The sequence below is a fragment of the Periplaneta americana genome, chromosome 4, assembly GCF_040183065.1.
Source record: "Periplaneta americana isolate PAMFEO1 chromosome 4, P.americana_PAMFEO1_priV1, whole genome shotgun sequence".
NCBI classification, from domain to species: domain Eukaryota; kingdom Metazoa; phylum Arthropoda; class Insecta; order Blattodea; family Blattidae; genus Periplaneta; species Periplaneta americana.
In genome coordinates this window covers 41,299,295-41,313,672 of record NC_091120.1, presented here as the reverse complement: position 1 = coordinate 41,313,672, position 14,378 = coordinate 41,299,295, and the positions used below count along the sequence as shown (strand labels likewise).

At 33.5% G+C, this 14,378-nt stretch overlaps 1 protein-coding gene across 3 annotated transcripts in view; it reads right to left on the bottom strand.

The window, feature by feature from the left end:
* Positions 1 to 4,414: 4,414 nt before the first annotated feature.
* Positions 4,415 to 14,378, bottom strand: part of Gprk2 (G protein-coupled receptor kinase 2) — a 101,219-nt gene continuing 91,255 nt past the window's right edge. For all 3 annotated transcript variants that reach the window (XM_069823237.1, XM_069823238.1, XM_069823235.1), the window contains exons 13-15: positions 13,696 to 13,833; positions 8,892 to 9,017; positions 4,415 to 6,339 (exon numbers count right to left, since the gene is read on the bottom strand). In XM_069823237.1, the coding sequence (XP_069679338.1) occupies positions 6,247 to 6,339; positions 8,892 to 9,017; positions 13,696 to 13,833 (357 nt within the window). In that variant the 3' untranslated portion in view covers positions 4,415 to 6,246. The remainder of the gene's footprint in view (positions 6,340 to 8,891; positions 9,018 to 13,695; positions 13,834 to 14,378) is intronic.

The window sequence follows — 14,378 nt, the reverse complement described above, 5'->3', positions numbered from 1 at the left end:
TTTTTGCATTTGAACAAATATTCAACAAATTAATATTTGACTACAGAGAACTTTCTCGTTTTCTCAGAAACCACTGAAGTTTTCATATTTAAAAAAGAAACGTGTCACACAAATTGTAAAATGGAGGGATGCCAAGCAAATTATTGTCAATATAAAGCACCTTTGAAAACAGAGAACAAAGGCAACCAAGAAAGAATGGCAACTCTTGTACCACTTCTATTAATTTTATTATGTAATTTGTCATATTCCTTTAAGCCCTAAAACGTTTCTGAGAAAGTTGCTCATTTGAGATGTAGTTTAGTGCACAGTAACCATTACTTTCAGCAACAAGCAAACAAAATTGTGGTCACATTATCATAATTTCTTATGTGAGTTATTTGACGACACTTTATCAACTGCTCTGGTTATCTAGTGTCTGAGTGAAATGAAGATGATAATACTAGCAAGATGAGTTCAGGGTCGATCGCCAAAAGTAACCCAGCATTTGGGTTGAGGAAAAACCCCGGAAATAACCTCAACCAGGTAACTTGTTCCAACCAGGATTTGAACCCGAGCCCAGTAGTTTCACAGTCAGATGTGCTAACCATTACTCCACTGCAGTGGACTCATAATTTCTTTCATAGTAAAAATCAGAAAGAAAATCACTGAAGGAGATTTCAATGAATTGCTATTTTGTGCTATAGCCAAGTCCTTCAAGTAAAATATTATTATCCACGTAAAAATTCTAATACATTGTGCGCATTTTTTAAGGATGATTTCAAAGTACTCCATACGCAAAAAAAAAAAAAAAAAAAAAAAAATCAATGTTTGTCGAAAAAGGTTGCATACAGTTAGTATAAAAATCTTTCGGCTTTACAAATGCTAAGGCAGGTATTTTCGTCAAGATATGGAAATAATAGCTTTAATAAGAGCACAATGTCATAAGCATATTTTAAAATGAAATTATATCCCTTCACATGCACAATGGTGTTAAGCTTGTTAGGGTAACATAAAGAAACAGACATTGCAACATAAATGCTTAATTTCAGTTTGCACAGTGTATTCAATTTATAAAGATTATAAAAAACAAGACTAAAAGATTTAAGAAACTGACGTAATAAATGTATAATAATTTTATACAAATTAAGTTGTATTACTTCAAAAATAAGTATGAAACAGTATTATTAAAAATATAAGCTTCAAATTGCAATATGTAAGCAGCACTGTTAGCCAAACGGATAGTACTTCAGCTTTCCATGCTGGTAACCCAAGTTCGAATTCCGGTAGGTTCAAGGGTAATTTGTGGTGGACTAAGATGGTGCTTGGTGGAAGATTTTCGTAGGATATTTACATTTCCCTTACTGGCATTCCATAATGCACCGTTAATCATCATCATGCAGTACTATGTACTTCACCTCCCATGGTGCACTGACGACAATGCCTACAATGGCAAAAAAAGAACTACAGCTTTGGCATGGTGCTCGTAGATAGGGAATGACGTAAAGTCAAGTACTTGCCATTGAATAAAAATATTGCAATACATTTTCAAATAGTTTCCTTTTTGAATTGAGAAGAAAACTTTAATTTTCTTTATTTACCTGTATATGTATGAACCATTATGATCAGCCATGGCATAATAAGATGGACAGAAATTTTATGTAGATGAAAAGCATCTTCAGGACAACAAACAAAGTGGAATGTTACGTTTTGTGACGCAAATACAGTAGATTACATTTTTTATTACAACTCAACATTATCAGTTAATGAACTACATATCACAGCATAATTCAATAGTAAAAGCATTTCAGCAAAGTTAGCTAATTTTGTATTTTACTTTCTTGGATTTAGTCTCGAACTGTTTAGTTAGAGCAGAATGTGTATGAACAGTATGTAAATTTTAAAAGTAATTATCTCGATGACAAACACGTCTGAATTTTCCTGGACATTATATACAGTATTTCCAGCTATTTTTATATAATTTCTTAATCAAATGCACAACTGTTCTTTTCTAGAAGCAGCACACTGTTCAAGTCATAAAAGTGAAATAAAACGTGTGCTTCAAGCAAACATAATGAAGAAATTTCCCTGAATTTGTATTTAATAGTAAATAATAATTATATTTCCAAATTAAACACGTGTGCAAAACATATTCGATAAATATTTCTATTGTATAAGATAAATTATTTTCTCTTTACATGAAAGTATAAAAGTAACATAACTGTACTGTCGCAATTACAAGACAAAAATCTTGTGCAGTGTTCTCTCTATACTACAAATCATACAACAAATACAATTTAAGATATTTCATGGAATGAAATTTACACAGATTAATCCCAGCAAGTTAGTGTAATATGTAGCTAATCGGTGATGCATGCAATGGAGGGGGAAAGGAACTGGTCATCCTACCTCATTATCTCCTAGCCTAGTTGCCTCATAAGTGGTGCTTTGTTGGTATCACTTGTGAGGTTCAGACTCGGTGACAGTTGACTAAATCACAACAATCCAACAAGAAGTACTTCGACTTTTGTCGTCATATATACAGAAAAAAAGACAGGTTTTCCTACAATTTCATTATTTCAGGAATCACTTGAGCAAAGTCACAGAGACACTTGGCTGAATTGGTAGTGTTCTGACCACATCGGCAAACTCAGCCCATAAAATTCTGGCAATATTGCATTTGCTACAATGTCATGAACTCTTCTTACAACTATTTTGGCACATCTATAAGTCTGGTTTCATTCTGAAATATCTATACATTTGTAGGCTCAATGCAGATAGGAAATGTATGCTAAATGTTCTTAGCACCCAACTATTGTCCTATCATAATTATGCTCTTTCTAATTGACTTCATACAACTTAAATGCATATCGAAATTTTGGCTCTTACCTTTTTTTTTTTTTTTTGTTAATGTTTACAGCAACCTAGTCAGTTCATTTTTTATTTAATTAAACAAACAGGACAATTCACGAAGTTCACACCAGTATGTAGGCACTTCCACAATCATTTTAAGTAATGAAGTTCATCTGAACATGAGTCCAATTTTCCAAATATATTTCCGATCTTCGAAAATACATTTACATGTACAAGGTTCATAATGGGTTTTTTCAGAAAGTCAGTTCCGATTATAAGTTATATGCAAAATATTACTGAATAGTGGCTTTGATTTTCATGTTATCCTCTGAGATTACTGGGAAGCCATGCTGCGTGGAGTATTGGCAGTTGAAATGGATGTGAATTTGTGAAGTTGATCCAACAGGGAAGTGCTTGTAGTTATTCGATTTCTGTAGACTAAAGGTCAAACAGTGGCACAAATTCACACACAACTGCTGGAGATTCACAACTCAGATGTTACAGATGTTTGTGGCATGTCAAAATGGTGTTCCTTATTTGGTACAGGACAAACCACTATCAAACAGTGCACCCAGTGGCAGGCAGGTTGTAAACAACCACAACAGATATTCATGACATCTCCCAATACCACAAGACTGCTTGTTGGTGAGTGCCACAAAAACATTGGTGCAACAATATGAGCAGAACATTTCTTCAGCACTCTCTGCTAAAGCCCATCTTTTTTAGGCCTCCAAAGAAAATGGAGGGAAAAGATCTTGACTGCAAAGAAATGAACTGAAAACATCTGTGCATACATGGTCATGGTAAGATGGGACAAATAACTCAACAGAAAAGGAAACTACACAGAAAAATGTAGTTTGCAACATAATCAGTTTAAATCATAAAATTTAATTGTTGACTTAATAACAATAACTGGAATTTATTTTCTAAACATTCCATGTAATTCGTCTGAATTTACACAGTTTTATCAAATACAATTGATTTATTTTTGGCGTGAAAAACCTATTTTCGACCTACAAGAGAAACAGATTGTAAAGTTTTGACATGAAAAGTTTACTCTGTCATCACTCATGGTACCATGGAAACAGAAGTGTAAGATGAACTTCATTCCTCATGGTTTACCACGGTTTATCTCACTCCATTCTCTTAATAATGTGTCCCGAGATTTTCTACAAGGTCCTCGCCCCCACATGGTATCTATTAGATTATATTCATTTCAATGGAATGCTGAAAAACAAAGTGAGACAAGTGGACAATAGGCTTGGAGCTCACACAGATTCTCCCTCACAGCCCAAAATTCCCTTGCAAGAACATGTGATTGGGTACCTTTTAATTATTTCTTCTCTCAATCCCCTTCTTTCATTGTGTCATTGAGTTACTCCACAAAATCCGTCTCACTCCATTATCTAATTTATTATTGGATAGGGTATACTCATCCTGTCTGTAGTTGTATTTATTTCATCCTTAAATCCATCCTTGCCTAATCTAACATTTACATATAAAGAATAAAAATACTTCGTGCAAACCAAGGGACTTAAAAAAAAATTCCATCAGTTTTTTCTTTCTTTTTTTTTTTTTGTAGACATTTCCACTCTCCAGCAGTTGTCTCTAATGCTTTTTTCTCTTAGTAGAGGGAAGCACACTCAGCCAATTGCGATACTCTTCAGACATGGCCAGCCTTTAGCAGAAAGTGAGAAGATGACACAAAATAATTTTTTGTACACGTCCTTATATGTCTGAAAACAATCCAGAAGCACGATTTATTCACATATTGCTATGTTTATGGAAGCAAAGAGTGAACATTTTTAAAGACTCATAAAAATGTTTAGCATAAAAAGAATGAACTCTACCAGATAGAAAAATATAATTCACAAGGGAATTATTATTGATTTATGTTCTGTGACATAAAACTACAAAAATTCTCTCTTTTCTGATCAAACTACGGACAAATGTTTTGTAACTAAATAATCTTCATTTTGAGTACATATTCGTAATTTAATGAAGTAGTATTTTTGCATATATTTCTTACGTATTTTGCATATTTTATTTCACAGTTAATGTAATTATTACTAATATATTTAGCATAGAAATAGTAATTATACCGAAGTTATTTGGAACCTGAGCCATGTTCAAAAACCATTACTCAAAATAAATGCAAGAAAAAGTTCCATTAAGTGCATATATACAGCTTCGTGAATCACCATACATATTGGCTTTCGCGAGGTGTTCTAACAGTTCACCTTTCAGCACCTGCATTTGCTTGTCTTGGTATATGCTGGCTGGTTACTGACTGGGCAATGAATCATAGCTACCTTCTCAATTTAGCTACTCTTTCACAACTTGGCTACTTCAGACCATAAACAAAATCTGGCTAAAAGGTACACATGGCTGGCTATGAATCTTGCAGCCACTTAGAACCTAATTTCAAAACACCACGAACTTTATCTCTAATTATGTCAAATTGCAGCTCATTTACACCCATATTATCAGTCAAATCTTGACTAACCTGACAACAATAATTTTAAACTGGTAGAAACACATCACTTTAGGATGCAACTTTGTGCTACATTATTAATACATTTAGACAACTTAAACCTGCCATTATATGAATAAGCATTTTTAAGTTGCCTTCCGCTAGGATACACAAACGCTGAAAGTAGGAATTTCCACATTAGATGTTGTAGATCCCTTATCCTCTCCAGATGTGCTCATGTTAGGCTTTCCTGTGCTTGACGGCAATGTCTTGGATGCACTATTAGGACTCACTGTTTCAGAGTCTGTTGTTAATTCTTCATTACGGTTTCTCACTGAAGATCCATGCTGAACTTTACTATCGTCAGACTGGTGAAAGTCAACTTCTGTACATGTAACAACTTTAGATGGCATTTCCTTACTGGCAGATGACACTTTCCCAACTGCAGCATGAGACTCTGATTTATCTGCACGAATATCGGCATCCTTACTGCTTGTAGAAGACTCTATTTCAGCATAACTGTTAGTCTTATGTTCAGCAAGAGAAGACTTGAGATCCACATCAGTACAGGTGGTTACTGGCATAACATTGTTTGGCGAAGCACTAGGGGCAAGACGTGTTACTGTGTCTATTTTACCAGTATTGGCACTTGTAGCCTTGTTCATATTAACTGAAACAGGAATACTACAGCCTGTATTATCTGTGTGACAGGTGACAGTTTCACAAATTATGTCTGACTGCTCATTCGCGTTCTTGGTTGGTGATTCTATGGTGCTTTTACACTGATCCCTCCCACTGCAGTCAGACAAAGTCGTCCTCTTTTTATCCCCATGAGGTGTACCTGCAGAAGATTCCATCTTACCCGTGGCAGGGCCTGAATGCTCAGCCCCACTGCCAGATAGGAGCTCCTGACTGCTGCCACTGCTCACGGTGTTTGCTGGCTGTCACCACGTCTGCGCCTCCTCACGATACGTCGAACCTTGCTGCAAGTACTGCTCAGAAATTGGGACTGGACGCATGCGTGCACTCTGTTTCTTCTAGCCAAAACAACACAAAATTACAATTTACCCTTTTGTTTTAATCATGCTTGCTGTGTCTGTATCTATATGTGCATGAAATGTAACAATGTGTTTGTATGTGTCTACACAGAGTGAACTATAAGTAATGTCATTAATTTCAGGGGGTTATTCTTTTATATATTTCAAACAAAGAAGTTTAATACAATTTTGCTCATTCTTGCTTCCTTTTCAAGATAAAAATTGTTTTACATCAAATATTTCATAGCATGTTTTGGGAAAGCCATTAATTTAATTCGCAATATGCTCAGTCAATTTAAGAGTTTATAATAATAAAGCATTGAAATATTTTTAGTTTTGTTCTTTAAATGTGCAGAAATTTCATTAGAACAAATTTAACTTTTCGTTCTGCAAAGGAATTTTGAAATGTCACATTTCTTCCAATGAAATTTCTGTACATTTAAAGAATAAAATTAAAATTGTTTCAATCATTTATTATCATAATACACTGCTCTCTTAAATTGACTATGCATATTGAGAATTATAGTCGCGACGCTGTTATTCTCGGCGTGATTCCTTCTCTTTGCTTACATCTTAAGGTATGGTCAAACATCGCTACTTTTGCTGCGCAACTTTTGTACTGCAGCTGCAAAAGTTGCGTGTCGTGTTCACACGTAAGCCAAAAGTAGCGAGCTGCACGCTACTTTTCGTGTTGCGCAACCCGAGTGCTGCAAAAGTTGCAACTGGAGGTTGCGAGTCTGTTTACACACAAGGCGCTACTTTTGCAGCCGCAGTCATGCTGCAGGTTTCCATCTCCATGTTGACTTCTCAATATACATTTTGTGGTTATGTTCGCATTATTAATAAACTCATGCAAAAGCTTATTTATCTATTATTTGCTTTTCTGTCCTAACTAATATTCACAAATTGGCATTATTTTTACTATAATGCTTTTAAAAACGCCTATATACTTAAATGATTACCAACAGCATATTCACGTAATCAATGTTAGCAACCCTCCTGTTTGAAACTATGCTACAGAAAATTGAAAAAGTGAATTATATCGTCAGCAAATATGTACAGACTGTGTTGTGCATTTAATAACTGTTACAAATAATTTATTTTCATCACATCTAACATTAAAATACATCCAAACAATAAAAGTATCATTGGCACATTTGGGTGGCAACACTGGTCACAACCGCAGCAAAAGTTTCAACAAAACCGATATAAAAAATGCTGCGGCTGCAACCCTGAGAACCCTGTTCACACGTCGCTACTTTTAAGCTGCGCGCAGCATGGAAAAGTAGCGAGCAGCAAGTTCGGCAGCCGCTATTTTTCGGGTTGCACCGTTGTTCACATGTCGCAGTACGAGAGTTGCGCTGTTTTTTGTACTGCAGCACTGCAAAAGTAGCGACATGTGACCGTACCTTTAGGAAGTGAAGGCTCTATAAAGTTTAGGTAGGTAGTATCGTTCGCCAGCTACCATATGAGGAATCTATTTGCCACACCGTTAAACATTATCATGTCGTAGCTCCTATGATAATAAATCAAACACACTGTAATTCAGCAAATAATTGAGCGGCAAATAACGTCTTCGTGTGCTTTCTGCAAACGCCAACAAAAGAGCCAAAATGGCGGGCGATTATATTAAGTATTTATCGAGCCTTAAGAAATGAATAACGTCTTCATCAGCGAATCACAAGACGCACACATTTAAATGTAGCCGACCTGCAATGCAATTGGCTGCCAGAAATTAGAGCGACGGGACTATAAATCAATGGCTTTCCCAAAACACACTATGAAATGTTTAATGTAAAATAATTTTTATCTCGAAAAGATAGCGAAACGAGCAAAATTGTGTTAAAATTTTTTGTTTGAAATATCTAAAAGAATACCCCCCAAATTTAATGGCGTTACTTATGGTTCACCCTGTATAACTCTCTCTCTCTCTGTATGTTACGTAATTTATTAATGTAATGTTATTTATGTAAGCATTCACGTACAGTAACCTAATTTGTATAATTATACAGACTTTGTGGTATCACATAAAAAACTGTTACATTTTACTCGTATGTAAAGTAATAGTTTAAAGTTATTTTTAGTTGGTTATTTAATGATACTGAATCAACTACTGGGTTATTTAGCTTTTTAACCTTTAACTTTCAAACCTTTGCGTTATAGATATTTGATGTTCACTATGTTCATGCACATTAAAAATGAGGTTAACATATTGGATAATGTAAGAATGTATCTGATGATGTCGCAGATGCGATGAAAATGTTAATACAAACAGCAAAATATTAACATAAAGGAACCATTTCTTAAGTATTGTATGACAAGTCATTGAGTGAAAATAATAAAACCATTTAATTGAATTCACTACAACTTATCTGAAAAATCCTCAAAATGAATTGTAAAAATAAAAGCTACGGATTTTCTTAAAATTAATAATTTGAAGAAAAATATTAATAGACACACACTGACTCTGTTATTATTTTATTTACTATGAATCATATGACTTTTAGATCAACATCTCTACTTAAGAAAAATAAAACTTTTAATGCAAATACCTTTCTCCTGAATGGAAAGCATCCTTTCTTCTCCGGCTCTGGGATGGCATCAATGATTAAGTCTATTGTTGGTGTATTATTAGGTCCAAATACATTGAGTTCTTTAAAACACTCTGTCTCAATCATCTGCGAAGTATGAAAATGTCAGAATATCAATAACAGGCCGACAAGGTAAAGTTCCGCCTCTATTAAATAAAATGCAATAAGTAATATACTTCGTAACTTTCATTTCCATGCTTCCTGCTAATTCAGCTACACTGTCCTTTTCACAAGATGTAATTTATTACCTACATTCATAATATACTATTTTGTTAATTTAGATTTTTTATATCAATTTGTATGATAATTCTGTATCATCACAGCTTCTCATTTTGATACCAAATATTGTTAATACAGAGAATTAAATCTTACAAACAGATATTTCTTAAAAATAGGCAATTAAATTAAGACATTTAGCGAGTGTTGAAAATTTACAAATAAAAGAGAAATATTACACAACACAATTACAACAAGCACATTACAAACATGTTTTATCAGAGTACCCAATTGTACATTTAAAATCTAATTTCGTTCAATTTACATCTAACATATAGTTCTGAATTCTAAATTTGTATAAGTTAGTCAGATAAGATCAATACATACATTACTAGAGAAATCATTTTCGTCCTGATTTACGAATGTTTTCAGATCCTGCACTTCTAATTTTTTTTAGAGATAAATGAACCAAATATATATACGTTTTAGATATACAGTAGAACTTGGTTATAGCGACCTCGTTTTGTGCGACACCTTGCCTATAACGTCAAATATTCTATGGTCCCAACTAATTCCCCATAAGACATATGCTTTCCTACCTTGCTTAATACGACAAACGCATATGTGTCTACTTCGCATATAACGTCATTTTCAACCTCGGTTTGGAATAAGATTTTCTAACAACCAAAGTATTTTAAGAAATATTTTGTTGAAATCTGACCCTGACAAATTCTTTACAGTCTCCTTCTGTCATAGACCTCTGGAATGCAGGCGGATTACCCACCCCATCATAACCTGCCCGAATTCATGCGGTATTAAATCAGTTTCGACAGGAAGTTTTCACTAAGTGCACGCATTTTAATGCAGTGTGGCCACTAAAAGAAGTGAGTGACGCTTTAGAAGTCATTAGAATTATGAACATGTTCTATGAATCTAGGGAAGGGAGCAGTGAAATTGCAACTGAAATTATGAACATAGAACGTAATTTAGCCCTAGAAAGTGTGTATTGGGCAAGTAGAAGACAACAGAGTAAAATGACTGATTACTTCACTTCTGAGTAAAGTAGTTTGGTGAGTACTGAACAAACTGTTTTAATACAGACTACTGTATTTATAATTGTAGGCCTACGTGTATTTTATTATGTTCATTGTAGGCTTAAAAGTCAATACATAAATCTAAAAGAAGTCTAATCAAGTTTGTTATTTTTCATTTTCCACCTCACTAGATTGATAATGTGAATCTCGGTTACTACGACACTCGTTTATAACAACATAATGTTTAAGGTCCCTTGGATGTCGTTATAACCAAGTTCTACTGTATGTTATACCATTAAAACCCGAAATCCAACAAAACCAGTTTCAACTAGAAAAAATTAGTTTTAAAAATGTAGATAGACAGAAAGCGAGTTTTTGTAAGATCTAGAATCAATGACAGGTTAGGTTTGGTTTGTTTAGGTTTTTAGTTTGTTTAGGCTTTTTAACCTAAACAAACCAAACATAACCTGATTCTAGATCTTACAAAAACTCGCTTTCTATCTATCTACATTTGTTTAAACTAGTGTTTATTAGTTGAAACTGGTTTTGACGGATTTTGGGTTTTAACGGTAACATATACATCTCTACTATAAAATAAAGTTACAGATATCACTACTAATTAATTGTAATCTAATTAGAATTAGATATATTTATATTATATATACAAATCTAATACCTATACATAATTTTGACATTTCAACAGTCACAGCAACAAATTTTTTTACAAATTATCATGAGCCTGACAGATTTTAAGATACTGCTCCGTGAAGGTAATACGTACAGGCATGACTCCTAATGGCATTGCTAAATGAAACAAGAGTCTCAAGGGAAAATGAGGACACGAGAATAAAAGTCAATGTCTAGGACACTTTTATTTACAATAGATGTGAAGTGATCAAGGTAAAGCTACAATTCGTCAATTTCCACAATGACGGCAGAGAGTAAATGTCAGTCTCAGAGACTACTTTCAAAGATGTCAATGTAACATATGAACAATTAACATTTTTCAGTACTAAAGAAAATGTAACAATAATTCCAATTTAAGCGTTATTTGCCTTTCTCCTATATGTATCTATACTTCTTCAAACTATCTGACAGCATCAACAGAAATGGCATTTTTGTCCTTCACATACATATTTAAAGTTTCTAACCAAAAGTAAAAATAGGATTGCCATGATTTTCTAAATAAGTCTCTACTACATTATCAAGAGTGCAAGAGGTCAAATGACTTTATTGTCAAAGGCCTGGCATTAGAAAATAACAACATTATCAAAAACGTTTTTCCTCTGACTGGAAACCGTCAGCAAATCAGGCTTATGTAATACTCATTTCTATTTAACACTAGTACTTAAGTATTCACCATGTTTAGTTCCAGAGATAATTTTAATGCTTTCTACGTTATCTCTGATTAAGGGATATATATAATTCCAAATGATATGGTAATCTAGAGTCATGTATGTTAGTGAACTAATCAAAAGTGTAGAAGAAACATAACATGAGATTAAAAACATGCATGCATATGCGAATAAAATTACACATACATACACACAAACAAGACAACATAATTTTATAAATCTTACATTTGGGAAAGAGCTCATACTCATTTATTGAGAGTATCACAAGTTAATAGTGTGCTACAAACAGGAACACTTACAAGAGGGAAAATGGACAATAAATGGTAATAATGTTTTCTCGTATAATATTTTTAATGATCTCAGAACGTTCTACATTATAAATCACCTCCCTCCTTGATTCTAATTTAAGTGATATTAAACTTGTTTATAACTGAGTAATATGATCTAAGTATGTAAAAGTGAAGAATGTGAACTGAGAAGATAATCACCTCCATCCCCCATCAGATGCGAATAAAATATGAAACTTAAGGCTCATATTTCAGTTACATTCAAGTCAGAATTAATAAACTGTAAATTGTGGCTTCAATTCCAATTCCAAAATGCTGACAAAAATTTTAAATAACCAGCTGATTGGCTGTGTCTCACAAATTAATACATATTAATAATTTCCTGAAGCAATGACTTGAGAGAGAACTTGAGAAAGTCATTTCACTCACAAGCTACCCTTATATTCGAATTTTATTTCACATAATGCTTCCAAACGGAGTCACTATCCATTATCCATCACAAATTCCACTTGGACTTGCCAGGATTTGAACTCAGATTTCTGGTGTGCAAAGTCTATGTTCTGACTCTTGGGCTAATAGCACACAAACGACTGGATAAACAGACAAATCGGTGTTGTGTTCAGTGAGGAGTGATAGAAACGAGAGACAATTAAGTGGGAGCAAATAAAAATAATGTGCAAATTATTTTAAGATTTAGTCATAATTTTTCATTCAGCATGTAAACACTCCCTCAAAACAATGAATGTAAAGTATGTGGTGACAATTAAAAAAAAAAAAAAAAGAATAAATGTATGTACTAATTTCGACAAAAAATACTTTGAAGTCCAATATTTTTTAATATTTGTTTATTTCAGATAAGGTTTCATAATACATTCCTAAATTTCAAATATTTATTCTTTGTAAGACTGTTTACTTAGTAAGGAACTGTATGATGTTCAATACAGGTATATAAAAATAGCTGCTTTTTTTTCCCCACTTCCATTCTTACAGCTCTCATATTTAAAGAAGAAAGACACTGTCTTCTTTTTACCCCATTTTAAGTGCAAAAAGAGACAAAGAAATTTAATTTTTATGGAGATACATTCGTAATGCAGCAAATTACTCAAAAATTACATCCAGCTTCAAGTTTATCATCATTTACCATACTTCAAATATTCTCTCACTATTCCAAATGCCAGTAATGAAGTTAATACATTTCTATTTAAATATATTTTTAATTCTCCTAATTATAAGTATAAACACGTAAATGCATCAAAATATCTAAATAATTTTTCTTCAGCATCACGATATTTTTTTCTATGTTTCATAAAAAGCAAAGTAAACAAAATTTTTTTTTCAGATTATTTTTACAAAACAAAATATTTTAAATACTGAAATATTGTTCTACACTATCTACCCTACTTGCTTTTCTTAGATAAAAACAATATTTAATTTCATGTCTTGAACATCTTAATTCTACATACATCTATATGGCAAATACACTTTTTGAAAAAGCTGGCCAACATATCACCTTGCCCATTGTGCAACTCAAACCAAGAAATGGATTCGGAACACCTCAAAATCTGTGCTTCATTGGCTGGTCATAATAATATCTTTGAAAAATATTGGAGTGCAAGAGGTCAAATGACTTTATTGCCAAACGCCTGGCATAAGAAAACAATAACATATCATCTCCTTAATCATCACTTTATTATGGTCTTCATCAAGTATTAGACCTCAGCTGTCTGTTACAGTCTCTCGCAATCTCTTGAACATAACTTAATCCAAATAACATATCAAAAAACAAAAACAAAAAAGCCGTTCACACAAATAATTATTTCTGCTCCACATCAATGAATAGACAAAAAAACTGTGGTGAAATAAATATCTGTACCTCCTGTTGCCAAGGAATGGACACGGAGCCAGTGTTAAACTTGCTATAGAAGGTATCATCAGTGGCGTCCAAGTTCACACCCTTCACAGTAGAGAACTGCTCTATGTCCAGCACATCTTTTGCATACACAGCGTGTGGCTGTATAAACACACAAGCAAGGAAGGACCTTTCCCATTAGCATATCACACAATCCAGGAAAGAAAGAGATATATTTCAGTACACTAACGGATAATATTAGTCATTGCAAAATAGCAGTTAGTACAACACAGTACACCTTCCAACTGTCTCTTTACTTGATAGGGGTGGGAAGAGGAAGATTTGAAAATGCAGGGCTTGGGACTTCTGTTTCCACACATGCATAGCATGTAAATGTTCAGCTATAAAGAAATAATTAGTTATATGGACGTAGTTAATACTAATATTCTATTTCAATCCAAAATGCACATACCAAATCATGAAGAGTGTGCTATGTAAATTATATAATCAATACAGTACCTAATGAAACCGTTATTTTATTAGTTGGTCATTTAACGATGAACTGTCAACAGGTAAATTACTGTGATCCATTTTTATGAGTGCAAGAATAAAGTGTATATCTGCACATGAAAAAAATTCCATAGGTGAAAGATCAAAGGCTTCTTGGAGGCCAGAGAAGAGAAAAGGTATGATTGCATTTGTACAAG